This window comes from Lissotriton helveticus, chromosome 7, assembly GCF_964261635.1.
Source record: "Lissotriton helveticus chromosome 7, aLisHel1.1, whole genome shotgun sequence".
Taxonomy (NCBI): Eukaryota; Metazoa; Chordata; class Amphibia; order Caudata; family Salamandridae; genus Lissotriton; species Lissotriton helveticus.
Genome location: NC_136068.1, coordinates 376,081,756 through 376,099,125, shown reverse-complemented (window position 1 = coordinate 376,099,125; position 17,370 = coordinate 376,081,756). Strand labels below are relative to the sequence as shown.

General features: G+C 45.6%; 1 protein-coding gene across 1 annotated transcript; it reads right to left on the bottom strand.

Moving 5' to 3' along the window:
* Positions 1 to 1,143: 1,143 nt before the first annotated feature.
* GDF5 (growth differentiation factor 5) lies at positions 1,144 to 12,793 on the bottom strand. Its single transcript, XM_078650510.1, has 2 exons — positions 11,907 to 12,793; positions 1,144 to 2,783 (listed from the first exon to the last, which is right to left on the bottom strand). The coding sequence occupies exons 1-2, from the start codon at positions 12,535 to 12,537 to the stop codon at positions 1,915 to 1,917; spliced, it is 1,500 nt and encodes a 499-aa protein (XP_078506636.1). The 5' UTR covers positions 12,538 to 12,793; the 3' UTR covers positions 1,144 to 1,914.
* Positions 12,794 to 17,370: the final 4,577 nt, after the last annotated feature.

The following is a 17,370-nucleotide window of genomic DNA, read 5'->3' as shown; positions in this document are numbered from 1 at the left end:
ATGAATTTCAGCAACAACAGGAGGTGCAAAGGTAAACGATTTGGGGGGCCATCCTAAGGATAACAGGTCCAACAATAGTGAACTAAGTGGCTTTGCTAACAAGTGAAACTGCAGTGGATATTCTGCACCTGTGATTAATCCTGGCCTCCTTTGTATACTGTTGGGAACTGTAGAGACAGTCTCAACCATAGCCAAACAGAGAGGGGCACTAGGGAGAAGGGCGTGCAGTTCACTTCACTGTTAGATGGGACTCATTGCAACCCTGCATTATGCTCTCATCATGTGTTGTAGTATGTTTTGCTGTCTGATGAAAATATGCACTATTCCATAAAAGATAAGCGCTGGGCTGCACATTGAGTTATTGTGTCTGCTGAGTGGCTGTTGGGTTCTGAGCTTTTAACATGCTATGTTGATGAGTAGCCTGTGACTGTTTGCCCTCACTACCATGAGAGTCAATTGCAGAGAGCATTGTACTTGGCCCATTTTGCAGTGCCACTGTAGAATGTACCACAAGACACCAGTGGCAAGTGATCTAAACCATCATGGTTGAGGTGCAGTAGCCCCTGCCTGTCCTGTGACTCCTGAAAAGGGTCTGACACTTGGTATCCCATTACACACATGGTACGTTGAATTCACTGGTTGGCATACACATAAACTCCTAATAACTGCATCATATACAAGGGCATACACACAAGCAAGCTAACAACCTAGCTCACAAACAATCTGCACTCACCAAGAAGCACTCCACCAAAACCTCCACCATGATGCTACTTGTTTTACCAAGCATGATTTGTCTACTCTTTAGATCACTCTTTCACGTGTGCTGCACCTTCATCCTGTTTCTTGTAACACCAAACAACTTACTAGTTACACAGGCTTACTAGCATTCAGGAATCACCACAACGTCGAACCCTATTTTCAGGCCATACATATACCACCTGCAAGTAAATTTAACATACCTGACCTCATGTTTATATTCCCAGAAGAAGTGCCAGACAAACCCCCACCCACCACCACACACATGCCTGCTAAATGATGTTTCAACCGAATACCAAAGAAATTGTGTTCCAGCTTCCTCAAATCGTTGTAAAGCATAGCGATGACAACCATGTGGCAATATGGAAGAAGAACAACGAACGTGAATAAATAAGAATACTTCAGAAAAGTAGTTTATGATTTAAAACCAGAAATATAAAACATACATTATGCCTCTTTAAGCTAAAATATACATTGCATGAAATAAATTTTCAGCATATCAAATCCCTTTATAGAGATTGAAAAAATAATATACAGTATACAATCCTTTGCATAGACACATTATTTAAAATGATTGTTTTTGTTTAGTAGAAACCACTGTTAAGTGCAAGGGAAAAGGGGTATCAAATTGTATAAGGGTCACAATTCTTCCTAGTTGTTTCTCAAAATTCACAAGTCAGGAAACCATGCAGTGGGGACGTTTGCGCCCTTTGTCCACTGGGCTGGAATCCACTGCCTTATGTCCATTCACCAGCTACCTGTTAACTCATTTCTGGTACTGTAACAAGAAGGGGCGCAACAGAAAGGTTTTAATGTTCAATCGCGGACAGTACAGGTGCTCAATATCACAAATAATTATGTACAAGCGATAGCAACTCTAACCTTTCTCTTTGCTTCAATGACTCAAATAATATAGAATCAATATTAATGATAGTTTGTTGAGTACCCAACAGTTCAGTTGAAATAAGTTTGGAATGTGCAGTTTCTTGATGAGAAGTGTTACTTGTGCCTAAATGGCTGCCTCAAGTTCTTTATGAATGCACCAAATGTGTGTGTGCCAGCAGTCTGCTTAAATGAGGTTGTCTTGCTGTTTTTGTAACTGACATCTGATAAATGATGTACTCCTTTGATACCACCTCTATCTGGCTGCATAAACTGCTACCTACAGCCACAGGATTCCACCACCATGTCCTCATATTGTTTGTACACAACATTGTTCGCTGAGTCTATGTACAGAATGCTAATAGGGCTGAGTCGGGTGGGGATACAACAAGTAGGGGGAGTGGAGTCTGGATCCATGGAGTTCATTAAGGTTTGGATGACTGCATGGTTGGTGGGTTCCAGGTGTGATCGCAGAGGAAACTCACAAAGTCCTTCACAGTGATAAGCCTCATACTCCAAGGGAGCAATGATCCAGTCATCCCACCCCATATCCTTGAAGTTCACATGAAGAGGTTTTTTGCTACACCGTGCCTTTGGGTTCTTGGTGGGTCTCTTCCCTTGCCTTGCTGACAGAGGGGCTCTTCTCTTCCTTCTTTGGTTGAATAAATACTCATATACAGTTTTGTCATCTTGCCCCGACCTGGCCTTGATTTCATTAAAAAACAAATCTCGCTTCTTGGTCCTTCCGAACACCAAGAAGATGGCTTTTTCATTGGTCGGTCTCCCTGTCCTATCAAACCCAAGACTCCTCAAGTCGATGGGTCTACCTTTTTCCAAAGCTTCTAGTTCAAAGCACAAACTAGCAGAGTTTTTGAAATTTTTAAATGATTTCCAAATGTCAAAGACTTCCCATTTGGGTGTCTCAGGTATGCTGACCATGCGAGAGTCTAGGTGGGCCGGTGCCTGCCGGTTAGTTGAACAGCTGGATAGCTTTAATTGCACGAGTCTTGCTCCGGAAGGACTTCTCCCAGCATCCAAGGGCTTCTTCCTAAGAACTCGCAGTTCCGCCCCCAGTAGACCATCCTTCTCAAGGGCGCTTATGTCAAAAATGTATTTTTGCTTTCTTGTTACAGGTGCTCGGTCTTCTAAAAGATATATAAACAATCAGAAATTAGTTGATCAAAAAACTGAAAATGCATACAAGGAGAGAGAGGGAATGCATATAGGGTAACTAAAGGACATTGGTTTCTCAGGTAGCATGTGTTGATTGATAATTTGCATTAAACAGAATTACTAAGATATATTGATTAGAACATGTATAGAGACAACACAAACTGGTTTATGTCCATTTAGCTGGCATATAAATGTGTTAAATTCCAGCAGAAAAACCTGCCAAGACATGGGATGACTTAATACTTTACCCATGGGTGACAGGATTTTTCACCACAGGGTCTTCACTTTTTAGGTCTCACCTACGCAGTGCGCATGCGCTGCTTAGGCAAAAGACCTTTAGCTATTGCTTTTCAGCCAAAAACGTGCACGCGTTACATTGCTTTCAATGGCAGCGCGTGCACTTTGGCTATTCCCTTGCGGGAGTGAGCTTGACACCATATGTTTGTAATTAACTTACAAACACATGGTGCACCTGACTCGCTCCCGCAAGGGAAACGCTTGTGTGCTCTCGCACTCCCCCCACCCTTCCCGCTAGCGCGAGGCACGGGCGCTTGTTTTTGGGGGGTGGGGTATGGGAAGATGTCAACCTCTGGGCTGCCGGAGTTCACTGCAGATTCCTTGGTATGAGTGAGTTGCCCCCTGAATATAGCTCTGCCCGCAGGCCTACAGAATGTCAACATCGGATAATCCATATATTGGTAAGCCAGGGGAATTGATGCAGAGAAATAAAGACATCTCGTTCTGGAAGCCTGAGTATTGTATTGTATGGATTAATGGAATTAAGTTGAGGGAACGGAAACATCTGACCAACTCCACTACATATCACTTTAAGGGGGCACTACATAGAACTAATAAGGAAAGATTCATCTCCCATTCTAATCCACACATGCACACCTATAAAAGACATTTGATCCCTCTCTCAAAGATGCCCAATAAACACAGACTATGTTGCCCTTTCTGAAATGTATTAGTGTTACGACTTTCACAAGTTTTGAGATTAATTAACTAAATGGCTGATATCGAACATACTCAAAATAAGGCAGCAAAGAAAGAGGTTGTGCATTATGCTGTAGAAAAGATCAGACATTTCACATATATATAATTGCACACAGCAAAGCCTCTAGTAACCCTTATCATGATATTTCACCCCGGATCCAAGGCAAAGGCAAGGACTGAATCTATATGCTGTTGGAGGAAAAAACCTAATCCCTTTGTATTTCCCAATATCACCGTTGATGGGCTGCTGTTTGCCAGCGGGGACTACAGGTCCCAGACACCTTTGCTGCCCCAGAGGAGGGGCCAGGATACCGTGCAGCTCTACAGGGCGCCTTCAGTTTTCCCGTGGCGCTCGACGCAGCTGGATGAAGCTAGGGTGGGCCAGCCCACTAACACCTATCCTCAAGTTGGGGTGAGGGCACGTCGGTTAAAATCCATATTTTGATGTCCGGTACCCTATCATTTGGTGTTTCCGGTTTGGCCAGTATGTACGTTTGATAAGTCTGGATTACTATATGAGTTGCACTGTGGTAATGCCTGGATAGTTTGTTCTGTTGTTTCGTTGTAATTTAACCAGCAAGCCATTACGTTGTTGGGTGTAAGGCCTTGACCTGCAGTTTTTTTACTAAGGTTATAGGGACTTTTCTGTTTTCTGTGAAAAAGCCATGGGCAAAAGGAAAGGGGCTTTGTATTCTTTAGCTGTTTCCCCTCAACCACCTCAAACGATCGGATGTTGCAGAGGGCTATATTATATATTCTCTACTTAAATCCAACTCTCAGAGAGGAGACTGTCCCTTGGAAGCAGATCTGGTCTGCCTTTGCCATTATTGTCCAACACTCATGACGTAAGCCCTTTTACCACCACAGTTAACCCAGGCACTCCTGACTTGGGAAGCGGTCATTTAGAAGCACAACGTCCATTAATTGCCATGCCTCCCCCTGTGGCGGGCGAGCCGGGAGGAATATTGTAAGACCCCGATTAACACCAAGAGGTCTAAAAGACTGGCTCGATGTAAAGTCTTTGAGGTTGGCACACAAGTTGATTCATCCTTGATTCCTGCATTTTGCGAGCAGCCCATTGGACCAGGATTGACACTGAGGACCTTGTGTACTCAGGACTTCGCCCCATCTGGTGCGTCTTACAGCGATAGAGAAAAGTCTTGATACTATTAGCAAATTGCCACTTGTTGGCTGGTAGGCTTTGCAGCCTGCAGCACTGACCCGAGAAGAGGGCACTCCGAATTCCCCCCCCTTCTACAATTGCCCCTCGAAATGAAGTATCTCTTGACAGTACCTCTCAATGCAACACATTATGTCAGAGCAACTCTTTCGCACCACATACTGGAGCCCCCACTCTAAAATGTCAATCTACTGCGAAGAATGAAGAGGGAGATCAGATGCAACATGATGGGGTTGGCCTCGGGCACAACAAGCGACATAGTCCCATGAAAAATCAGAAACTTCCAGTAATAGATCTACCCCCTGCTTAATGCCCTTATGTGGAAATGTTGTCAAGCGTACCACAGTTGCGAGAGGATGAGAGAGAAGCACACAATGAACTATTAAATAAATCTCTGGACTGGCATGTGCGGAACAGGGAATGCCCTCTCACTACCATGAACAACATCTTACTAGCCCGTAGGGTGTGTTGGATTGGTTGGGACAAGTGGATCATCAAGGGAATTGCATTATTCTTTAATTTAGAAGCCCACATGCGGTGTGTAGGTTGTTATCTGACCCTGTGGTCAAGCCTGGTGGTGGCTCAGGTATATCTTTATTGCCCCTTGGATACTTTTACAAACTCAGATTTTGTTATTGGGTAAGATCGTTCTTTCCGGCAGAACACTTCTGTGCATCACCATCCATCTTTTGTTAAATTCCATTGAACACCAATATAATCCTGCGGGCTACAATGTTGCAGGTTATAACCTGTTCTCTGTGCTTGAAGGGGTTGATTGACTTATGCATTCCGGGGGGCATGACAGTCATATCGGGCCTGATGTAACCACACTTGGATGTTGTTTGGAAGAATCACTGCAGGAGGGAGAGGGGTGCATGGAACATTCAGTATCACAGATTGAAAATGCTGGGAGTCAAGTTGGTAGCATCCTTGATCCCCTAAGCTATGATGGGGGTGTTATAGAGTCAACACAGGTTTTCTCCACTGGGTTTCTCTTGCCCTTTTGATGAGGTAAGACCGCCACATAGCCTAGCTGGTAGATGTAATGGGGGACCAAAGCAATATTTGCAATTATATGCTCATGTGCCTCAATGAGCCCCACCATAGTAACAGTGACCGAGGGGGAGGGAATTTAGAGAGGGCATCGCCTACTGATTATTCTATTACAATTCTGGGGCAAGTATAAGAGAAGGGCCTGCTGAGACGGTAGGCACTATTGAACCTTCTTTGCCGATTAGGATACTCTAATCGAACATAGCAGGGTTGGGTCCAAGCTTTACTGTACAGACTGGGGCCTTTTTATAGACATGCAAGACCTTTGACTCTTCCAGGAGACATGGCTTTTCAAATCAGCTCGCTGACTGGTTATGCTAATTTTACCAAGGCTGCAATTAATAAGGGCAAAGGTAGGCCGTCCGGGGGTCTTATGACGTGAGTGAGTTCCACACTTGTGTGTATAGCCAATGAAGTCACAATCAACTCTAGTGATATGTGTTAAACTTACATTCCCCCTTCCTTGGTTGTGTATGTCTATAATGTGTATTCCAGGTTTGTGGGAAATAAAAGGGAATCCCCAACCATTGAGTTATTGTCCACATATTTATCCTCCTTACCGTAAGAAGTGTTTAAAATTGTGGGTGGGGATTTGAATTGTCAATTTGAGCCCCTTGACAAAAGCATTATTAATCTTGCTGAAGAGGAGGATAGAGTTTGCTCTATTCTCGAATTATACATTCCCCTTAAAAAAATTAAACGCCCTATTCTTAAAACACAGTGTCCGTGCTTTTGATAGTAGTACCCCCTCTGATAAAGATGGGAACCACACATATAAGCCCACTCATTGTACCAGTCAAATTGATTCTTTGTTGTTAGATGTAGGGCTGTGGAAATACTTTATGGACATGGTAGTTACACCTAGGCATGATAGTGACCACAATGCCCTAATTCTCAATATGGATCTCCCGAAGTGTAGGGGTTAAATGGTGTATTTAGTGCAGTCCCAAGAGCTAGTTGGTTCAATCTACATGCTAGTGGAGGCAGCCCTGGGGCATTTGCTTAGTCTGGATTTGACCTTGGTATCAGGTGTGTCCCCTCTGGTGTTGATCGGGGAGTCCCACAAACTTTTGTTTGAGGGCTTGTGGAATGTATTTACTAAGGAATTCAAGCCTGTGGTTGGTAGAAGTAATCAACCCACCTGGTTTAATCGATCAGGTATAGTTGTGAAATCAGAAAGTGATTATTTCAATAAATCAACAGGACAGAAGTCTGATTTCATTAAGGAGGGTGGTGTTAAGAATACCAATGCAGAAGCAACAAGCATTGGCATAGCCAATAGGTCTCGGTTTTGGGACCTTATAAGTATTTAGTTATGCAGCACAATATCCTTGGTGCAACAACATCAACCATTGCATGGCTAAACACTTATAAGGTCCCAAAGGCTAGACCTATCGGCTATGCCAATGCTTGTTATGTTTGTGAGTGTAATATAGAGTTTGGCAGATGGGTTACTCTATCACAAATGTGATACATATCTACAAGTGTATTATATTTTATGGCACTTGTAAGAAGGCAGACAGAATACATTAATCATTTTTGATGGATTAACCTATCTACCAAACTCTAATTCAGGCCCACAGTTTGGTTGCTTGGCTGGACTGGCAAGGCAGGCAATCAGCCATTGCTTGAGGTCCAATGGCCAAGGAGAGGTGTGCGCCATCCACCCACCCCTCTTTCTCCGCCATTCAAAGGTTGCGTGTTGAGGAGGGACAGAGGAGGGGCTTTGATGGTGGTTACAAGAGGTAAGAAGACATGATCAAGGTTTGTGAGCAACAAGGTGTTGAGCTCAACCCCTGGAAGTCCAGAGGAGTAAGAGAAGAGGTAGAAGAACAGAAGAGAAAAAACAGAGAGATGATTGGTGAAAGGAGGAAAGGAGGAAAGGATAAGGAAGGCTTTAGAAGAAGAATAATCTGTGAAAACAGAAGAGAGCAACTACAGAGAAAGATTATGAGGGGAAAAGGAATTTTAGGGGAAGAAGGAAGGAACAGAAAGGAGAATAGGAAAGTGGAAGTAAAGAAGAGTGAAAAGAGGGGTAGTGAAAAGAGGAACATAGACCTAAAGTCAAGGGAGGGAGAAACAAGAACTGTATGGTGAAAACAGGAGGAAGGGTAGAATGACTGGGCAAGGCGTGAGCATTGGAAAGTGAGGTATGAAACTGAGAGGATGAGATGGGGTAAGTGCTAATAGATAAAAAGAGAGCGGAGAACCAAAGGGGGAAGAAGAAGGGACTGAAGGCTAGGGAATGCAAAAGATGGAAGAGGGCTAGAGGAAGAAAAAGAACAGAGAGAAAAAGAATAACAGTTGTGTGTGTCTCAACAGCCTCATGTGTTAAAAACATGAAATTATACATACAGAAATACATATTAAACATACAAAGAGTGCTTTGAGTCAGCCCTCTGCATCTATTAGTATCCTAAATTGTCGTTGATATTTTGGTTCTACCCACCACTGCATACAGCATCAGCCAGTAGATCAGGCCACTACAAGCCACTGGCTCTCTAGCACTGTGATTGTTGCCATTTCTGATCATGTGTACATGCACCAAAAAACAGAAGCACACTTCAGTTGCACAGCTTTTGGGCCAAACTCTCCTTTTTACGTTTTCTTTTTTTTTTTTTTATTGCTTTTGCATGTGCTTGCCAGAAATAAATATAATTTCACACTTACGAAGGCCAGACCTATTGTATTTGCCAGTGCTTGTTTTTATTTTCAGTTCTACCTTCTAAGTAAAACGAGTTGGTGGCCTCATTCTAGTTGCCAGTGGGCATGTGCAAACTGCGCACATAACATTCAGCCCCTATGTCAAAAGTTTGCAACATTGCCGACTGTGACAGCCGAAAGGCCAATGAACGAATCCGTATGAAGCCGGTTTGTTTGAGATATTGGGCAGGATCTGATGCACATTTGCAGGCACCGAACTAAAACGTATCTGACCCCTTCGACTTTCACACACATTCAGACGTGCGTCACTTTGGATTGTGGACCACAGAAGCTCTCATCCTGCACTATCTTCACGCATCTGCTGTATACCGCAAGTCAAAGCGCAACAGGCCAAGGTTGAGGTTGAGGTATTTTCTATGAGACCCCCCCCCCCACACACACACACACACACTTCGGTGTGCTAGTCTTGTGCATCAAGGGAAAGGGTGTTTTTAAAACCTCTCAGGAGCCAAATTATAGTCAGATTAAATATTTAAGGTCCAGTTTAGAATTGGCACATAGGACAATACGTCAAAACGTGACTGATATGCCGTCCGCCATATTACATGTGCAGGTAATGCTGTGTGACATTGCACACCGTGTGTGAAATCCCAAATAAGGTTCTAATTTCTGTATACAAGTTACAACCTTTTTATTTCCCAAAAATCGATCATATTAGTTTAAAAAAACATGCTTCATTTAAACATTAAAAGTGGACCGGGAAGAGGGCCAAGAGAGAGTGAGCAAGAACTATTAGAAAGGCAGAATTTTGCACTTAAATCAATTGCGCCGGATTACTAACCTCCAAAGAAGTGCAATCCGATTTTGACCAATATTGGCAGCTACTACCCCATACCAAAAAATGACATTTTCAGTGAACGACCAGTTAAAAAGCACACCTCTTCCTCCGGTATGTGAAACCTGGTCGGTGTGCGTGCGACGGGCTTGTGCAAAAGTGCTATGGACCAGTTTTGCAATGCCCCCCACCCGCCAAATAGCTGCTTATTATATGATTCCATATCACGGGCTGCATATGCCGGTGTGTGCTCGTGCCATCCAGTATCACTATCACCTACCCCGGGCTCGGGTATCAGCCTGAAGCATGTGAGATGATTAATTAGACCATAAAAAGAGCGCATCGGCATTCAGGGGGCGCCGTGTTTATTGCTTTCAGATGTTTCCTATCTTCGTCGCCCCGAGCCGAGCCTGACAGTGAGGGCCTGGGAGCCTCACGCGTCATGGCCGACGGCCATAATGAGGTCTAATGAGGAACATCGCCCCCGAAACGCCGGGTGCGCGCGCTCTGTCAACATGTTGCGCTCCTTTCATAGCAAGCCCTTCAAAAGGAAGGCTGTGTTTCTACATCTGGAAGTTTATTTTTTCTAAGAGAGCTGGGCATTGCGGTCAGCTCGTGCTGTGACGACTTCCAATTTTCTCGAAGCAGCTTCAGTAAATCTACGGGATACAGTGTGCTCCCAGCGGGCGAGCTTGAAGACGCGGGCTCTAACCCCAAGTCCCCACACTTCGGTAGGACCGTATGATACACAGCTAAGTACGTATACGGTTATCACTTGATTAATTAATGCATGGTCACCATACAGAGGACTTACAAACCACTCCTGCTGGCGTAACAAAACTTGGGGGGGGCCTACAAGGTACGTGGAGGGGCCCCCTCGGGACTCAATCAGGAGCTCTGTAGTGAGGGAGCTCCCTGGAGCTTGCCCCCTTCCCCTCGTGGGTTGCGGGGGATTGTGTTACCCACTGCCCCCACCCCGCCAAATATATCTGAGGGCTGGTGGCTGCACTAAACCGAGAGCTCCCCGTCCCACCATGATCTGTACCTCTGGGCACTCAGAGCAGTTTTCGCATGAGATTCGCAGTGGCATAGTATTGATATACCTCCGTGCTGTGACAGACCGTCAACCATTGGAATATGTCATTCGGTTCTCTTCAGGCGATCCTACACAACCCATAGTCTATTATCCTATATATGAACACAACTGTGCTCTGAAACTAACCATGAGACCCACTTATTAAAATACTCCTACGTGGAGAACTCAACTGAGCCCCCCTGCACAGGTCGGGCTTATTTGCCCCGGAGCTAGCTTAAAGCAATATTGATTAGGTAATAAAAGACTTTCAGCAACTATTTTTAACGTCACAGTCCATTCAATGTGCGCATGCGCTCCTCAGGTAACCGTGTATTTGTCTAGGCATCATCATATTCAGTGCTTTAAATGGACCGGTACTCTCCGGTGCGGAGTACCTGAACCTTTTGATTTTGAGAGGGAGAGTACCTGCACTTCTCAAGAGTGACATGATACTTTTAATTGGAGAGTACCGGTACTTCTCATAAACAAGCACGTACTCTGGTGCAGAGTACCTGCACTTCTATTTTTCGATTTCAAGCATCGATCATATTACATTATTTGCGTGTATATATGTATGTGAGTGTGGGCAACGGTGGTGCACACACTCCAAATGAACAGGCGCAAATGTGCCACAGTCCCTGTGATTTCACATGTCCTGGGGTGCTCACTAATAGTCAGCCCTTGGCTGGTGCCTGACAGAAACACCACCATTCCTCTAATGCATTACTAGCGCCTGGATTTCCTGTTCCTATACACACGTGCGTTGCAAGACCTTAAACAACGATTGCATAGTGTTTCAAAAACCCTTTAATCAAGGAACGTCTCCATAAAGTACCGCATAAATCTAAAGTGTTGAGTACAAAATTACAGCAATACACTTTCTATATTCTATATCATTATTGACGTCGCCAGGGTCTCTATAACTTTATGATTGTGATATAAACCGCACTGGCAGGTAATGGCATCTCAGTTTTGAGATAGAAAACAGGTTCTTCTACAACGTGTTCTCTTTCCAAAAACAATAGTCATTCTATCAAAGAGCGGTATTCAACTATGATGCCTATTTTAAATATTCATGAGACCTGCTGACAGCTTGTTTCACCTGGTACCCTCTTCTTTAAGAGCACTGCACAGCTGTCAACAAAACATACTTGACAGGGAAAGGGAAGCCTGGAGACAGTAACCAATCATTAGTGAGCTTTCATTGACACAGACTGTTCTTGGAGTTGGGTGTGAAAACATAACCTCACGTGCACTGGTAGGCAGCCTATTCGCAGAGTTTGCAGTCTTACCTTGGCCCTTGTCGATGAAGCTGGTGATGGTGTTGGCTAGTCCTGCTTCTAGCTTGATGCTCCCGTTGCCCCCCTTTCTTTCCGCATCCGAAAGAGTCCGGTACAGAGAGAGCATGTACTCATGAGGGGTTATTGCCGGGTGCCTGAAAGCATCTTTGAGGTCTCTTTGGGCCACTGGCCCCTTCGCTTTTTTGGTTTTAAACCCACTAGAGTCGGCGTGCACGTTGACAACTTTGGATGTGGCCTTGCTGCCTTGGTGTTGAGTCCTAGGAGTGACAGGTCTTTCCACAGGTTGTCTGTTCAAGGTTTGGCCTTTCTTAAGATCTGCGCTCCCCACCCTCGAGGCAACCTTCTTGGCTTCATTGCTCTTGGTCAAGACGGCTCCAAGCTGTAGCGCCACACCTTTAGCCCTGGCCTTTGGAGCGCTAGCACCTTGCCCATGGCTCTCAGTCTTGGAGGCACCTGCCCTGGAAAGTGGGTTTCGCTCTTTGCTGTCCGCCTTGGACAGGCCTGGCCTAGCTCCTGGTGGACTGTCTTCAGGTTCTGGGTGACTCCACACAGCCGGAACTAGATCCAGGGATAAGCAAGTCCAGTGCCAAAGCAGTAAAGGGATATATTTCAGTACTTTCATGCTCTGACCTTCCTCTCAATACCACCAAGGAAAGAATCAAGGAAGGCTCCTCTTGATTGACAAGTGCAAACATGAAAGGCGTGGAAAACCAAAGCCAGCAGCAATCCTTGTTGTTTTAGCCCAGGACTCTGTAAATCGGTGGTTCCAATGTTTTGATCCAGTCCCATAGTGGAAGAGAGTGTTTCCTCAGGTCCTATCTCTGCTCTCCAGGCCGCGAGTGAAAGAACCTGTGTCTGAAAGGTGAAGTCTGACTCCCTTCTCCCTTCTGCCGAACTGTCTGAAATCTTGAAGGAGCCCTTGCTTAAATCCAAAGGTTTTTTTTCCAAGAAGGAAGAATGGCGTAATGCTGCCTCTGTGTAAAACCTTTTTTTCCCCCGAATTTGAATCCTTTCCAGTGAAAATATTTCACACACAGAGACCTGCAGGTGCTCAGAAAGCTTTTACAAACCTGAACTCAGGAATTGGAAACGGAATTCCAACAAAAACCAGTTTAATTACTCTCTGATGTCATGCTGTCTAAACTAATTTAAGTGCAATATATTTCTTTAAAAAAAATCTTCTTTAGCCTTTCCATCGCCATGAGTCATACTTTATGTAAAACAGCTCTGTACGACGCAAACTTCTCGTCGTGTCATTTAAAGAACCATGGGCCCTCTCTGCTCGCCTTACTTGAACCTCAAACAAAAACAGCGCAGACCTCAAAATCAACAAACCTCGCAGGGGCAAATTAAACAAACAAACCCTTTTTGTGCAGGTCCAGTGGCCTCTGGGTTTTTCATCTCTTTCACTTACTGGCTTTTCCCAATAAGGCACAGGGCTGAGGGACGTGAGTTATAACTTGAGAATTTAATTATTTTGCTAATATTTGTGACCACTTATTTGAACCACATTAGCACATATGAAACATAAAAAAAATCCTTCTCACATAGCAGGTTTCATGTGTCCTGTATTCTGCACCAGTATTTTAGAAAACGTGAGGTTAAGTGAACGTTTTTAACACGAAACAAAAATAAGCCTTTTAAAGAGAGTTCCACGCGCCCCACTGTGCTTTTCCAGATGCTCGGTCGCCGTTTGGGCTGATTTCGAAGCTGCCTTGGGCAGCAGTGGCCCCTGCAGTTCACCTGTGGCAGTGAGGCCGCTATTTATTTATTTATGCAATTTTATATAGCGCAAACTTTACCCGAAGGTGTCAGAGCGCTTTACATAGGACCTAGTTACAACCATAAGGCATGAAGGTTACAATCGGAAGAACAAATTTGCAAAATTTTTGACTTACATAAGAACCAGTTGAAAACATACGGACTTAGGATTACATGCGTTTTAAAAAGGTACAAACAGAAAAAATTGCAAATGTACAAGAGATAAGGTCACACAAGGAGGAGATACAAATGGATAAACTCTAGGCATATACTAATGATACCTCTATCTACTTAGGGAGGGGATACACATGGATATACTCTAAGAGTCACAAAGGAATGGTAGAGAGCAAAGCGGACTCCTGCATAAACTAGTGATTAGAGTTATCTCTATATACAAAGGGAAGGGGTATGACTGGATATACTCTAAAAGTCACATAGGAATGGAAGAGAGCATAGCGGACTACTGCATGTTCCAGTGATTAGAGTTATCTCTATATACATAGGGAAGGGATACACATGGATATACTCTAAAAGTCACATAGGAGACTAGTCATTAGAGTTATCTCTATATACATAGGAAGGGATAAGACCGGATATACTCTAATGGTCACATAGGAATGGTAGAGAATACAAAGGTCTACTGCATATACTAGTGATTAGAGTTATCTCTATATACATAGGGAGGGGATATGACTGGAAAAACTCTAAGGGTCACATAGGAATGGTATACGGTGCAAGGTCTAAAGCAAATACCATTGATTAGAGTGATTACAATAAATCAAAGAGCAGAGTTCCATAAGTGTGGATACAGTCACAGCACAAAGGGAGGGTGGGAGGGGTGGAAGGGTATGGAGAGAGGGGGAAGCAGAAAAGGGAGGGAACATTTGAGGATCTTCCACGGGGAAAAGGGTAAAAGGACGGGGGAAAGGGAGGAGGGCTAGAGTCCAGAGAAACTGTCCGAAAACAGCAACAAAGTGTCGGTCAGGACAAAGCAAAAGTCAAGAAGTCCAGGAGTGAAGGTGGGAGATGAAGCTGGAGGCCAGCCGCAGGCGCGTCACCATCTTGGAGCGCTTGCAGTCAGCCGCCACGGTGGGGGTGAGAGTGCGCCAGGTGGTGAAGGCCATGTTGACGCTGTTGGTGCGGTCACGCGTTGGCCGTGAGGCGCTGCACGGCAGCCGGTGGGTTGTGTGTGCATTCAACCGCAGGCGGTGTGGATTCCGGGAGCAGCGGCTCCCGGCAACATTCAGAACCCTGGTGCCATGTGGGGGGGGGGGGAGGGGTGAGTGGTCCGGGGATCTGGCCCGTGTAGCAGGGCCACAAGGCAATCCAGCACTGGCAGTGGCCCCAAACTGGCAGCAGGTCAGGAGGCAGGCCAAAAATCCAAGAGGGGGCCGCAGGATTAGCAGGAGGCCAGGGAGAAGTTGGGGCGGGCCAGTGGAAGCGGCGATCGCCATCCGAAATTCGCCGCCGACCGCCATCTTAGAGTCAGGCAGGCGCTGGGAGGATTCCCTCGGTGGGGGTCTCCACCGAAATGAAAACTAGTGGAAATGAAGCCAGCTGCTGCGGTGAGAGTCTCGACAAGCTGGGGTAGCGCAGGACGCAATCCTACCTCCAGCGGCCGCAGCAGTCAGGGGAGTCCCCCGGCGTAGTGCCGCCCGCCATTTTAGAGCATTGTTTGACATGCTTGGTCTACGTTCAACGAAAACGTGCGCACGTAAGGATGGCGTGCTTAGTGTTTGGTTGAATACTGTCTAAAACACCACAACAACCATAAGGCATATATACCAAGTGGAGAAAACTGAGTTTTTTGTGCTGAAATGATAACTGTGGAAAAAATACCCTGTATGTGTGAGACGCAACCATGTTGCTTAGTATGCCAATTTTATGCGGCGTTTCTCACGTGGTGCATTGTGCAAGGACAGTCAGCTCCCTGAGCCACCCGGCTCCTTTTTATGCCGCTGTCAAACTTCACGCGCACACAATAACTTTAAGACCTACAATAACTGGACTCAGGAGACAATAACGATTCTACAGCTTGGTTTGGATTTAAAGTGGCTGCAACCTATATTTGAATAATTACATGCTATATGCTGGATCAGATTTACATTACCTGGCGCATTCCTGCAAATCAGCAGGGGTGCGTCAAGAAACGTGCTACATGCAATGCCATCGTTGCGCCACGACGGATGCACCGCATTTACAATGCGGCGTGCCATGGCGCAAGGATAGGCAGATGGGTGTCGCATCTGCCAGCATAAGGTTGGCGCAGTGCTGAAGTTGTGTCGTGGGCGCAATGCAACTCCAGCACTGTGCCATCCCAGCCTATCTTCCACATGGTGCGTCCACATGGTGCGTCACACCTTACGTCTGCTTCAAAGAGGCACAAGGTTTTGGCGCAGCGGGGTCGGAAAAGTGACTGAGTGAAATCTTGTAGATTCACTTTTCCGAGGCGTTCCTGCACCGGAACGCAAACCCTGCGTCGGTACGCCCACGTGAAACCTGATGCAGGTTTCCTGTGGCGCAGGGCTTTACAACGTGACGCATCTCCCTGGATGCGTCATGTTGTAAATCCCCCGCTGCATGGCGCTAGCTTTATGCCGCCGCTGCATCACAGAAGTGACGCAAAGGCAGCGCAAAAGTGGTGCACAGGGCTTGTAAATCTGCCCGCTATATGTAGGGGAAGCAGCGGAAGCCCACTCCCATCCGTGCACATCACACCTGATTTTTTCTTCTTTTTTGTGTGCAGTTTTTATATAGCGCAAACTTGACCCGAAGGTATTGTAGCGCTTTTAAATGAGCACTCGTTACATTACACAAGGACACATTCATTGTTTGGTAGGCACGGGGAGATTAGGCGCCAAGACTCAAACCTGGCTCCCCAATCCCCAGATCCAGAGTCGCCACTTGGGACCGTATTACACAAAGTGCCCCGGGGGCGCAACAGGTGTTTGTGCCCACCTTAACCCCCCCCCCTTCCACTGTGGTATTACAGAAGGGGCCACAGGAGCTTGTGTGTCCCTTTCTGCAATACCGATAGCACATAAAGTGCCAGCGATATCTTCGGAGAGTTTCTTCATTAGCATGGGGGTGTGCCCCATGCAAATTAGGGAATTCCTTTGCCTCTGCATCCACGCCGTATTACAGACGTAGGCGTAGAGGCAAAGAAGCTCTCAGTAGGTGCACTGAGTGCTTACCAATCACAACGCTGCATTGCAGCATTGTGATTGGCTAAGCAGAGCCTGGGTGCTTCCTGGGTGCTCTGTTCTGGAGACGCCGATGGAGAAAGCAGCGAGAATTGGCAAGTAGGTATGTTTTTTTATTCTTTACCCCCATCACTCCCCCACCCACAATCTATGCCAGCCGCCACCGCATTATTATCTCTGGCATATACCTTGGTGATTTAAAATTGTTACCCCACGCTGACTATTTGAGTCCACTGTATGTAATGCCCACTACTTCTGTGAAATATTAAAGTATAAAACTAGCTTCCTCCCACTCTGTTAAGTCCCATGGTTCTTTACCTATTTCAAGAATTGCTAGCGGAGTTGGAAGTCTAAACCCACTTCCTGAACCCAATCCTCCTTCATTCACCTCCTCCCCTTCTTGGCACGACATGAGTTTAGTCCGTCTTGCTTACCCATGTGGCAACAGCATCCTTGCCACTCCTATTGTTTGTGCAGATAATATTTGTCCC